The 12741-nt window shown below is 48.4% G+C and overlaps 1 protein-coding gene across 11 annotated transcripts in view; it reads left to right on the top strand.

Annotated features, from left to right (window-relative positions):
* The window catches only part of NOX1 (NADPH oxidase 1), a 41841-nt gene that overhangs the window by 26987 nt on the left and 2113 nt on the right, over positions 1-12741 (top strand). For 9 of the 11 annotated variants that reach the window (XM_081179452.1, XM_081179450.1, XM_081179449.1 and 6 more), the window contains 3 exons: positions 4663-4898; positions 6123-6285; positions 11411-11557. In XM_081179452.1, coding sequence (XP_081035578.1) covers positions 4663-4898; positions 6123-6285; positions 11411-11557 — 546 coding nt within the window. Of the gene's footprint in view, positions 1-4662; positions 4899-6122; positions 6286-7951; positions 8073-11410; positions 11558-12741 lie in introns of those variants that run through there. The other 2 variants (XM_081179456.1, XM_081179454.1) reach the window with 2 other exon arrangements.

Consider the following 12741-nt stretch of genomic DNA (forward strand, 5'->3'; position numbering starts at 1 on the left):
TCCTACCAGGCCCCTTGGACAACCAAGGCGACCAGCCGAAGCCCATAGCAAGGGAAGGAACTGAAGCAAAACCTAGAGGGCGGGTGGGCGGGTTGGTAATCCGTGGAAGCCGTAAAAGCAAGGGAGAGCTCATGGGCCTGCGGCTGTTTAAATCCAGCTAAACCATGCCCCCCAGCGAGCCGGATTGGCTGGCTGAGGGGCATGACACGGGCCCAGGGCTCCAGTGACGCGGGGGGTCTAGCCACGCCCCCCCCCCCCGTGACTGCAGGAAGCGATTCCTGCTCACAACCCCTTCCCTCTGGGAAGAGCAGAGGCTTTCTGCAACTAAATCTGATTTGGAACTGTTATACAGTGGTGCCTCGCAAGACGAAATTAATTCGTTCCGCAAGTTTTTTCTTCTTGCGAGTTTTTCGTCTTGCGAAGCACGGTTTCCCATAGGAATGCATTGAAAATCAATTAATGCGTTCCTATGGAAACCGCTTGCCAAGCTGGCGGTGCGGAGAAGGGCTTTTCTCCCCACCGCAAGCCTTCAGGACAGGTACGGGAACAGAGGGGAAGGGGCGCAGCACTTCTCCTCTGTTCCCGGGGCTTGCGGTGGGAGGAGGGTTTTTCCTCCCCACCGCCAACATTCAGAACAGCATTCTGAATGTTGGCGGTGGGAAGGAAAACCCTCCTCCCACCGCAAGTCTTCAGGACAGCCATCCGAAGGCTGGCGCGGGGAGAAGGTCTTTCTGCCCCACCGCCAGCCTTCAGAGGAGCCTTCCGAAGGCTGGCGCGGGGAGAAGGTCTTTCCGCCCCACCGCCAGCCTTCGGAGGAGCCTTCCGAAGGCTGGCGCGGGGAGAAGGTCTTTCCGCCCCACCACCAGCCTTCGGAGGAGCCTTCCGAAGGCTGGCGCGGGGAGAAGGTCTTTCCGCCCCACCGCCAGCCTTCGGAGCAGCCTTCCGAAGGCTGGCGGTGGGGCGGAGAGCGCTCCTCCCACCGCCAGCCTTCGGAGGAGGTCCGAGGACAGTGGGGAAGATGCGCTGCGCTTCCCCGCTGTCCCGGAGATTTCCCTATGGGCTTTCGTCTTGCGAAGGAAGCCCATAGGGAAATTCGTTTTGCGAAGCGCCTCCAAAACGGAAAACCCTTTCATCTAGCGGGTTTTCCGTCTTGCGGGGCACCACTGTACAGCAAACCTGCCCCCCCCATCAGACTCTTCATGATAAATCGTGGGAAAATGCACTGGTAAGTATGGAGAAATCTTTGCTTGACACAGTGTCATCCTGCCACTCTGCAACCTGTTTACATCCTGATTTATTCGTTGGGGTACCAGACAACGTTATCTATTTAACAAGCACACATTCTGATTTGTTTGCGGGGAAATTCTATGACGTTGTGGCATAGCAAGTCTTGTCCCCAAGTTTCCAGCACATTTCCCTATCCCTTTCCTTATCACGGAATGTCTGGTCTTTTGGGGGAAGTGGGCTTGTTGTGCCACCCCTGATTATAATGATGCAATATGAGTTTGCTAGAGTGTGATTGGAACTCCACCTGGAAACAGCCAGAGTCTGGAAGTGCTCCTGGCCTAATCAGATTGGGATGAATGCTGTCTATAGCATGGCATCAAGAAGACACTGGACTTAAGTGGTCTTATGAGGGGCTCCTTCCGCCTCTACAGTGGACGCTCGGGTTGTGAATGTGATCCGTGTGGGATGCACGTTCACAACCCACAGTGTTCGCAACCCGCAGCAGCGCGTTTGTGCATTCACGGGTTGTGATTTGCTGCTTCTGCGCATGCGCATAGCGCGATGTAGCACTTCTGTGCCTGCATGAACCCGAAACCCAGAAGTAGCCTGTTCTGGTACTTCCAGGTTTCGGCTGGTCCGTAACCCAAAAAAAACGCAACCAGAAGTGTCTGTAAGCCGAGGTATGACTGTACTGGCCCGCTCTGTTTGGGTGGGGGAATAGGTGGGAGGGGGGCTTCCTGCTCATTCTGCTGGGTGGGGTCCTTGGCCTCTGTTCCGAAGTCCTGCCTGGCTGGGCCACTTCTTTCTGCCCTCTGAGGAAAAAGAACAAACTTTTGAAGAGATCAAGAATGAGAAATGTAATTCTAAGTGTGTGCACATGTGCGCAGCCAACCCTCCCATGAAGCAGCTGCCTTCGGTGGTGGTAGTGGAAGAAGTATACTCACCCACCCCACTAGCAGCCAAGGTAAGGAAGGCTTCAGTGGCGGCAGGGTGGTACAGTGTAGCTGCACAGCGTAGCTGCTGGTCTCCCTCGTCCCGCAGAAAAACCTCTTGGTAAGAGATTAGGGTTCTAGGAAGCCCTTGCAGGCGTACGTATTTTGCCTCAGGCGACAAAACATTCCTGGCTTCCTCTATAGCCAGTTTGTGAATAGATAACAGGAATCCTTGACAAAGAATACTGTAGGCTTCAGCTGTTATCTCGAGGACTTTTTATTTACTAAGAAAGTCTGGTGAGGAATAAATGAATAGGGGAGAGGGCAGAAACCTTATGATCCTGTTCTGCAACCCTGGTGTCATATGACATCTGCTTAGTAGGAATAGAGGTGATTTTTTGTTTTTTTTCCGGGGTGCCCCGCCTGCTTGGTGAGAGCTGGTTGGAATGCATTGCAATGCTTTTTCAATAAAGATGGCCTGTTTTGCTGACAATTTGTGTCCAGATTCAGTTGGTTGGTCCAGGCAGCCCTGTGTATCAGGCTTGAACCCTGAAATTTCCCTAACACATCATCAATAATAATAATAATAATAATTTATTATTTATACCCTGCCCATCTGGTTGGGTTTCCCCAGCCACTCTGGGCAGCTCCCAACCAAATATTCCCCATCTGTTGAATGCTCTTCGCAGGGAGGCTTGCCTGGCTCCTTCATTACACCTCTTTTGGTACCAGACAAAAACATTCCTCTTCCCCTAGGCCTTTGGCTAATTAAAGAAACTATGGCCTTTTAAACTGTGTGTGTGGTGGTTGGGTTATTGTTTTATTTATTACAGTAGAACCTCAGTTGTTTAATGTCTCCATTGACAAATATTTCGGCTTTCGAACGCCAAAAACCTGGAAGTAACTGCTTTGGTTTTCAAACGATTTTTGGAAGCCGAACATGCCATGCAGCTTCCGTTTTGAGTTTCCCTGTTGTATTGAGGCTTACGCTTTCAGTTTTCAGACATTTTGGAAGTCGAGTGGTCTTCCGGAATGGATCACGTTCAAAAACTGAGGTTCCAGTGTATTATGTTATGTGTTTTTATACTGTAAACTGCCCCTGATCCTCGAATGATGGTTGGTATACAAATTTAATACATTAAATAATAAATAAATGATAATGTGGGAATGTGGAAGCCTGTGGCTGTTGCTTGCTGCGAGATCCTTTAGCCGCGGGTTATTTATTTATGACTTCCCAGGAGGCACCCAATACAGTTTACAGTACAACAACAAAAGACAAATGGCAGCGGAATGTTTTAAAAGCAGCTAAATTTTTTTGCATATATAAAAACCAATTTTAAACAAGTCATATGAATATTAAAAAGAAATCTAAAAAGAGCAACCAACAACAAGAAACCGTATGTCAAACCAATTAAAATCCAATAGAGATGCAAGCCAGGATAAAAGCCTCCATGTAAAAGTCTTGCTGAAAATGTTCAGCAGGTGCCAAAATGACAGTTGCCGCTCACGTCCTCCAAGAGTGGGCGGGGTTTGCGACACTGCGCAGGGCTTCCCGGGACCAGGGTGCCACCCACCTTTGCTACAGGATGGCCATGGGGGTAGGCTCCAGGGACAGGGTTTAGCATGTGGGCTCACAATGGCGAACTTCTGTACAGTGGTACCTCGGGTTACAGATGCTTCAGGTTACATACGCTTCAGGTTAGAGACACTGCTAACCCAGAAATAGTACCTCGGGTTAGGAACTTTGCTTCAGGATGAGAACAGAAATCGTACTCCAGCGGCGCAGCAGCAGCAGGAGGCCCCATTAGCTAAAGTGGTACTTCAGGTTAAGACGTAGCTGTCAACTTTTCCCTTTTCTTGCAAGGAATCCTATTCAGAATAAGGGAATTTCCCTTAAAAAAAGGAAAACGTTGACAGCTATGGGTTAAGAACAGTTTCAGGTTAAGAATGGACCTCCAGAATGAATTAAGTTCTTAAACCTGAGGTATTTCTGTAGTTGGGTGGCTTGTCTATTGCCTTTTAAGTGCTTTTAAGTTGCCGATCGTATGGTCGGCGGTTCGAATCCCCGCGGCGGGGTGAGCTCCTGTCTTTCGGTCCCAGCTCCTGCCCACCTAGCAGTTCGAAAGCACCCCTAAGTGCAAGTAGATAAATAGGGACCGCTTTATAGCGGGAAGGTAAACGGTGTTTCCGTGTGCTGCGCTGGTGCTGGCTCGCCAGAGCAGCTTCGTCACGCTGGCCACGTGACCCGGAAGTGTCTTCGGACAGCGCTGGCTCCCGGCCTCTTAAGTGAGATGGGCAACCCTAGAGTCTGTCAAGATTGGCCTGTACGGGCAGGGGTACCTTTACCTTTACCTTAAGTGCCAGGAAAAGACCTTGGGCATTGAGATTTCTGGCCCCAGAAGAAGGCCAGCTGCTTTGAAGTCAAGTCCAATTAATATTTCCTTTCGGATGGTAGAGGGAGTTTTCCTCACCCTTTTGATGTCAGCATGACTTTTGTTTGCAGGCCATTATGCACCCTTCAAATGTCCTTGAGCTGCAGTTGTACAAGAAAGGATTCAGCATGGAAGTAGGGCAGTATGTTTTCCTCAACTGCCCGTCTATCTACTATTTGGAGTGGCATCCATTCACCCTCACATCTGCTCCAGAGGAAAAGTTATTCTCTGTCCACATCAGGGCAGCAGGCGATTGGACAGAGGCTCTGATTGACAACTTTAAGCAGCCGAACCCGGTGATGCCCAGGTGAGTAGCTGCGTAAACCAGCAACCATTTGCCTTCGATGAGGCCATTGGGGGGTGAAGCAGCAGCAACTCCCTCTTATGCTCAGGCTCAGGTACATGAGCTGCTCAGTTACTGTGTGGCCTGCAGATGCGAAGGGCTTTGGGGAGGAGAAATATCAAGGCAGTCCAGCCAAACAGGAAAGAAACTGCTGTACAAATCCCAAAATATTTCCATCATTAGAACAAAGTTAGCATTGGGCCATTGAAGGATGGATTTGGAGACAGGGCGAGGAGAAGGCAAAAGGACTGGGAAAAACATTGGTGGCAATACAACAATGCCCATTTACACCACAATGAACTCATAACCCACCTACTTTCAGCAGCCAGAAACACCATAACCAGACACTGGAGAGACCTGTCCGGAGTAAGCATAGACCAATGGTACCAAATAGTATGGGAAACAGCCCTACTAGAAAAATTAACCAATAAACTGAAACTGACACAGGGACAAACAGAAGAAGACGCATTTCTCCCGGTATGGCTCCCCTTTATCACATACACAGCCCAACAAGACAATGACAATAATCCACCAACAGCATACAAATCAATACGGCTAACCTGATCCAAAACACCCACCCACCCCACTCACACACGAAAACAAAGATCACCACAGCCAATCACAAACAAACAATTACACCCTAGGCCAACCCCAACCTCTCTCGCCACCAAAGGAACACAAGCGAACAGCACGAGCAACACTGACACCAAACCCTACATACATTAAACAAAATAGAAACATCGCCACCTGATCCCACCCCCACCCATCTCCCCCCTCCCCCTTCCTTCCCCCCAATGTCTCAACAAATGAAACTGATTTGTAAAAATGTTACATGGAAAAAATATGAGAGGCATTACACTTACTTCTGTAAAACAAGAAAATCTTTAATAATTTTTTTTTAAAAGAAAGGAAAAACGTTGGTGGATAGGCACAGCAGAACTGGTCATAGGTGAGGTCTATGGGTAAAAGGAAGATCATTTGGGGTCTGGCCTGGAAGCCTTAAATGTGGAATGCACCGGAATAACATTCCTGCTAAAGGTAAACTATTTTTTGCAGGCTTTCTTGAGACGGCTTCCCCTGAAAGGCTGCATACTTTCAGTAATAAATTGATTATTGATTCAGTTTGTGGAACTAAATTTTTCTGAGCACAAAGTTCTATGCAGCACATAGATTTTCTCAACTTTCCAGGATTGAAGTAGATGGTCCCTTTGGCACTGCCAGCGAAGATGTGTTCCAGTACGAGGTGGCCATGTTGGTGGGAGCTGGGATTGGAGTGACACCATTTGCCTCTGTGCTGAAATCCATCTGGTACAAGTTCCAGAACGGTGACCAGGGTCTCCAAACAAAAACGGTATGGTGGATCGCCCCATTGCACTGAGACCAATATGAAATAAATTGGGTTTGCTAGAGAATGCTAGTCTTTGAGTTGCAGGGAGTGAAGACTCCCTCTGACATGTAGTATCTTGCAGTCTCAAACTAGGGACAGGTTATATCCCCACCTTGCCCCCGCTCAGAATATTGAAAATGACTGGAAATGTAATTGCATCACCACCCACCTCTTTTCCAAGCAATTCTGCAGCTTTTGGATTGCTTCAAAAATGTACAAGCCAGAAAGACACATCAAGAAACCAGAAAGATGCAAAAAAGAAAAGAAAATAATAGTGAAATGAAAAAGAAATGGAGCTTGTTCTCAAAAGTGCCAACCAGTACTGTTTTTGGGGGACAGGAGGCGGGCAGGTGTGGAGGATTCCCTGGTCCTGAATGGGGTAACTGTGCCCCTGAAGGACCAGGTGCGCAGCCTGGGAGTCATTTTGGACTCACAGCTGTCCATGGAGGCACAGGTCAAATCTGTGTCCAGGGCAGCTGTTTACCAACTCCATCTGGTACGTAGGCTGAGACCCTATCTGCCTGCGGACTGCCTCGCCAGAGTGGTGCATGCTCTGGTTATCTCCCGCTTGGACTACTGCAATGCGCTCTACGTGGGGCTACCTTTGAAGGTGACGCGGAAACTACAACTAATCCAGAATGCGGCAGCTAGACTGGTGACTGGGAGCGGCCGCCGAGACCATATAACACCGGTCTTGAAAGACCTGCATTGGCTCCCAGTACGTTTCCGAGCACAATTCAAAGTGTTGGTGCTGACCTTTAAAGCCCTAAACGGCCTCGGTCCAGTATACCTGAAGGAGCGTCTCCACCCCCATCAGTCTGCCCGGACGCTGAGGTCCAGCGCCGAGGGCCTTCTGGCGGTTCCCTCACTGCGAGAAGCAAAGCTACAGGGAACCAGGCAGAGGGCCTTCTCGGTAGTGGCGCCCGCCCTGTGGAACGCCCTTCCAGCAGATGTCAAAGCGATAAACAACTACCTGACATTCAGGAGACATCTTAAGGCAGCCCTGTTCAGGGAAGTTTTTAACGTGTGACATTTTACTGTATTTCTGGTTTTTATGGAAGCCGCCCAGAGTGGCTGGGGAGGCCCAGCCAGATGGGCGGGGTATAAATAATAAATTATTATTATTATTATTATTATTTGGATTTATTAGTGCACCTAAAAGCTTTCAGACTGTTACATGCCACACCATTCTCTGAGTGGTCCGAGATTCCAGGGGTCCAGGCAGTTACCCAGGGTTCGTGTTTCCTTTGGAAATGAGGCACAGGCAGTGGTGCCTTTAGGATATATGGTTCACTTACACAGATAAATAACCTGAGCCTATGATGGAGGAGCTTCTAGCATATTGTACTCTGAGCCCCCTTTCTCCAGTTTTCTGCCACTTGCAAACTGCAACTACTTTTCCTTTTCCGATCTTCCCAAAGACCATGGTGGGGCTCCACCCATTTGCTGGCTTGGTTGATGGCTTTCTTAATGGGTTATCTCCCCTTTGTCTCTATTGATGGAGCCAACCGGGCTTATATTTCAACCTGGCTTAGATTTTAACATTTGCTGGGTGCAGGAGTTAGAATCATACAATTGTGGAGTTGGAAGGGACCACGAGGGTCATCTAGTCCAACCCCCTCCATTGCAGGAATCATTTGCCCAATGTGGGGCTCGAACCCCCAACCCTGTGGCCCCACGGATCACGTTCGCAACCCGAGGTATGACTGTAGCTGTCTTATCTGGCACCATGAGGAAGATGATGGCGTAAGGTAGATAATTAGCATTTGTACAAGCACGTTCAACTGTCATAAAACCTAATGGCTAAGTTGTACTGAGGCATATTAGTTGGCATTTTTTTGAACATAACAAAATAGGACAGAAGCAATGAGTGGTGCTGTGGGTTAAACCACAGAGCCTAGGACTTGCTGATCGAAAGGTCACCGGTTCGAATCCCCGTGGCGGGGTGAGCTCCCGTCGTTTAGTCCCAGCTCCTGCCCACCTAGCAGTTCGAAAGCACCCCTAAGTGCAAGTAGATAAATAGGGACCGCTTTCTAGTGGGAAGGTAAACGGCGTTTCCGTGTGCGGCGCTGGTGCTGGCTTGCCAGATGCAGCTTCGTCACGCTGGCCACGTGACCCGGAAGTGTCTTCGGACAGCGCCGGCTCCCGGCCTCTTGAGTGAGATGAGCGCACAACCCTAGAGTCGGTAGGTCAGGGGCACCTTTACCTTTTTAATGAGTATAACGGGACGCAGGTGGTGCTGTGGTCTAAACGACAGAGCCTAGGGCTTGCCAATCAGAAGGTTGGCTGTGATGGGGTGAGCTCCCATTGCTTGGTCCCCGCTCCTGCCAACCTAGCAGTTCAAAAGCACGTCAGAGTGCAAGTAGATAAATAGGTACCACTCAGGCGGGAAGGTAAAAGGCATTTCCGTGCACTGCTCTGGTTCGCCAGAAGTGGCTTAGTCATGCTGGCCACATGACCTGGAAGCTGTACTCCGGCCCCCTCGACCAGTAAAGCAAGACGAGCGCCGCAACCCCAGAGTCGTTCGCGACTGGACCTAACGGTCAGGAGTCCCTTTACCTTTAATAACACAATAGGTAACCATGGCTCTGTTGTATCTTCTTAAAAGGTCTCTGTGATGGCACAGGTTGTTGCCTGCACTATGGGAAGGAAGTGGGGAAAACTACCCAGTCAAACCAAGCTCTCCTCCTTAACTCGACCGCTGTCACTAAATGGATGTCTGTTTTTATTAAGTAGTGGGTTGACAAAGCAGACGACACAGAGATTTCTCCAAGTAGTTCTTTATAGTAAGCTGGAACTGAACTGAACTGAGCACAGCTCAGCCGGCCTGCTTTTATAGGCAGCCGGCTGTCACATTGTAACAACAACAGCCCAGGGTTTCCCGCCTAAATTAACTGATGTGGACCTGAGTGAAAACTATATACACAATACCCCCGATGGCCCAGGGTGAGAACTTCAATACATAACAGTTTTCTTTGGCTGCCTCCACTAAAAAACTCATGGACTTTAACTGGCCCAACCTGGGTGGAACATTTAAATATTGCTAAACAACAAGCTGCAGACAGGTGTGTGTCCCCCCCAGCATTTTTCTTAAAGCAATAAGTTGGACTGGGGGCGTCGTGTGAGTAGGCCTGCTGGGTGCATTTTTCTGGTGGCGTTGGCAGGGTGGTGTGAGGAGGATGCAACAGGCATGCACCCATCAAATCGGTCCCATCGGACTGATTGGAAGGGCGCATGCCTACCCGGCTGTGTCCTCCTCACGTTGCCCTCCATGCCCCCCCCCCACTGGGCACCATGAAGACACGCCCTACCACTGAGTTGGACAGTTTAGAGAAAATGGTTTTAGGGGAAAATGCATTCTAATTTTATAAGAACAAATGAAAATAACCAGAAGTAAGTGTGCCCGGCTATGCTTATTCTGGGCTTTTCCCAACCAAGCCAGTAGTTACCACCTTGTACCCCTCAGTTCATCCCTTCATAATCCTTTCCTGGTTTTGTCTTCCTGCTGCTCTTCAGCTTTAAAAGTCTTGCTCCACGACCTTCTGACCCCACAATAACTGTTTTACTCAGTTTCCTAGCTTGCTTATACAGTGGTACCTTGGGTTACAGACGCTTCAGGTTACATACGCTTCAGGTTACAGACTCCGCTAACCCAGAAATAGTACCTCGGGTTAAAAACTTTGCTTCAGGATGAGAACAGAAACTGTGCTTCGGTGGCGCGGCAGCAGCAGGAGGCCCCATTAGCTAAAGTGGTGCTTCAGGTTAAGAACAGTTTCAGGTGAAGAACAGACCTCCGGAACGAATTAAGTACTTAACCTGAGGTACCACTGTATATGCAGTTTGTCTCTCCCAACCTTCAGCCACTCAGAAGGCGAATAACCTTCTGTTTTACTTTTTATTTTCCCTTAATCACCTGGTTAACTAGGCTGAATCTTTGACCCTCCCCTGCAAAAATTTCCTGAATGAAACTTCCTCTTCACCTTTTAGTTTTGCTTTCAAACTTTGTCTTTCCTGTGCCTTTAAAATGAAAAACAACATTTAAAAAAACCATTTTGCAATCAAAAGACAAACACAAAGGTGGGGTGGGCAGTATGCCCTGCTTTTTTAAAAAGAAAAGAAAAAAGTTGCTGGTACTCACCACAAAGTTGTTACAGTATGTGCCATGTTTTTAACCTTTGGTGAAAAAAAGTTGCCAATACTGCGTATCCTTGGGTACCACCAGGAAGGGGTGGGGAAAGCACTGGGTGTATATGTAAAATGGAACTGGGTCTAATTCTGAAATGCCCTTGCTGTTGCTAAATCTTTGTGTTTCTCAGTTAACAGTTATAAAGGTTAAAGAGAGACATTTGTTCTCATTATGGAGCTCTGGGAAGCCAAAATGTGTATACAGTGGTGCCTCGCAAGACGAAAAGAATCCGTTCTGTGATTCTCTTCGTCTAGCGGTTTTTTCGTCTTGCGAAGCAAGCCCATTGACGGATTCGCGGATTAGCGCGATTAGCGCTATTAGAGGCTTTTAGAGGCTATTAGCAGCTAATCTGCTGATCGGATCAGCTGATAAGCGACTTAGCGCTATTAGCACTATTAGCGGCTTATCTGCTGATCGGATCAGCTGAAAAGCGGCTTAGCGGCTTAGAAAAGGGGGGGGGGAGGAAAAAACCCCAGCAGGAACTCGCAAGACATTGTCGTCTTGCGAAGCAAGCCCATAGGAGATTCGTTTTGCGAAGCACCTCCAAAACGGAAAACTCTTTCGTCTAGCGAGTTTTCCGTCTTGTGAGGTATTCGTCTTGCGGGGCACCACTGTAATTCGTAGCACCAAGTCTGCAGTTCCCAGGTGTGAAGGAAGGCGCGACAACTAAGCTATTACACAACCAGTATAAATTTGTAGCATACCCATAGCCTCTCTCTTGCGTCATCCCCCATAATCCTTCTACTTCACAATAGAAAAGTAAAAAAAGCAGCAGCAAACATTGCAAAGCTGCTAGTGCCGTCCACAGTCAGCTAACCAACCTACTCCTTGCAAACCATTGTCTTAAAAGTTGTCTCCAGTTTCAATAGCTCTTCTCTTCCTCTGTGTTCCTGTGTTCTTAAGATTTACTTCTACTGGATCTGTCGAGAGACAGGGGCCTTTGCCTGGTTCAGGGATCTGCTGGCCTCTCTGGAACAAGAGATGGATGAGTCTGGCAGGGCAGGCATGCTCAGCTACCATCTCTACCTCACAGGCTGGAACAGCAGTATGGTGAGTCACGCAGCATCCCCCTTGTGAACTTGCTTCCATTGGCAGGCTGTGCACACCCTTCTCAGAAGAGCAAGCTTCTGAAAGTGCCCTGATCCTTTTGTCAAGGAAACACACACAAAACGCGCAGCAGCTTTTGTTTGAGACGTCAGCAATGTACCACATTGTCCTTTTGCAAGGGCTGAAGTTCGAAGCATAGCTGTCAACTTTCAGATTTGAAAATAAGGGATCAGCAGCCTTGAAAATAAGGGATCAGCAGCCTCACCTGTCCTGGGGACAGTCCACGGGATATCTAACAATCTGGGATAGCAGCGGGAAATGGCACTGGGATAAGGGAATTTCCTGCAAAAAAAGGGAAGGTTGACAGCTATGGTTCCAAGGCACTTTCAAGTACCAGTCTCTTCTAGAGCAGCTATGAGGCAGCGGCACTTTCTGATTTCTGCTGTGCCACCACAACTCTGATCATCCCTGTCCGCTGCTGGAGCTGATGGGAGTTGGAATCCAACAATACGAGGACGGCCGGAGGTTAGGGTGGCCAGTTGTGCATTGCCCCCCCCCAAAAGAGGATTAGCTTCACACATTAAAAAGCCGATAAAAGATGGGTTCGATTTGCATAAAATGTATTGACGCAAATCTGGAAATATTTACTAGAATTCAGAGAGAAATATCAATGCAGTAAGCCCGCAACTTAAAATCACTTTTCTTATGCCCTATGCAGGTATCATTCATAAATAAATAAATAAATAAAGAGAGAAAATGCTGAGAAAATCAAAATACACAGTTGAAAAAGTTGGGAGGCAGGAGAATGGAACACAACAGTTGGCAACTGCCATTTCACTCACCTTGGGAGTGTGTTTGAGCATTGTCAGAGAGTTGGAGCTGGAGAGTGAGATAGGGCCATACAAAAGCATGGAGAGCAAGCAGTCAGAGGTGATCTGAGAAAGAGGAGGTGCAGGGTTTTGTTTTTGTTTTTTACATTTTGGGGGAGTTTTTTACGGGTTGTTTTAAGGTGTTTTCCAGGCTTTATGTGCTTGGACGTTTGCATGTGGTTCCCGGGAGCAGAACCCTTGCATAAATTGTAGGCTTACAAGGGCAGCCACACTAAAAGCCCTGTTTCAAGTTACTGCAGAGCAGACTTCTGAGATCTTTGGAACTTGCAGGAGAAGCTGCAAGTACTCTGGTGAGAG

Source organism: Podarcis bocagei (assembly GCF_964188305.1).
Source record: "Podarcis bocagei genome assembly, chromosome: Z".
NCBI lineage: Eukaryota > Metazoa > Chordata > Lepidosauria > Squamata > Lacertidae > Podarcis > Podarcis bocagei.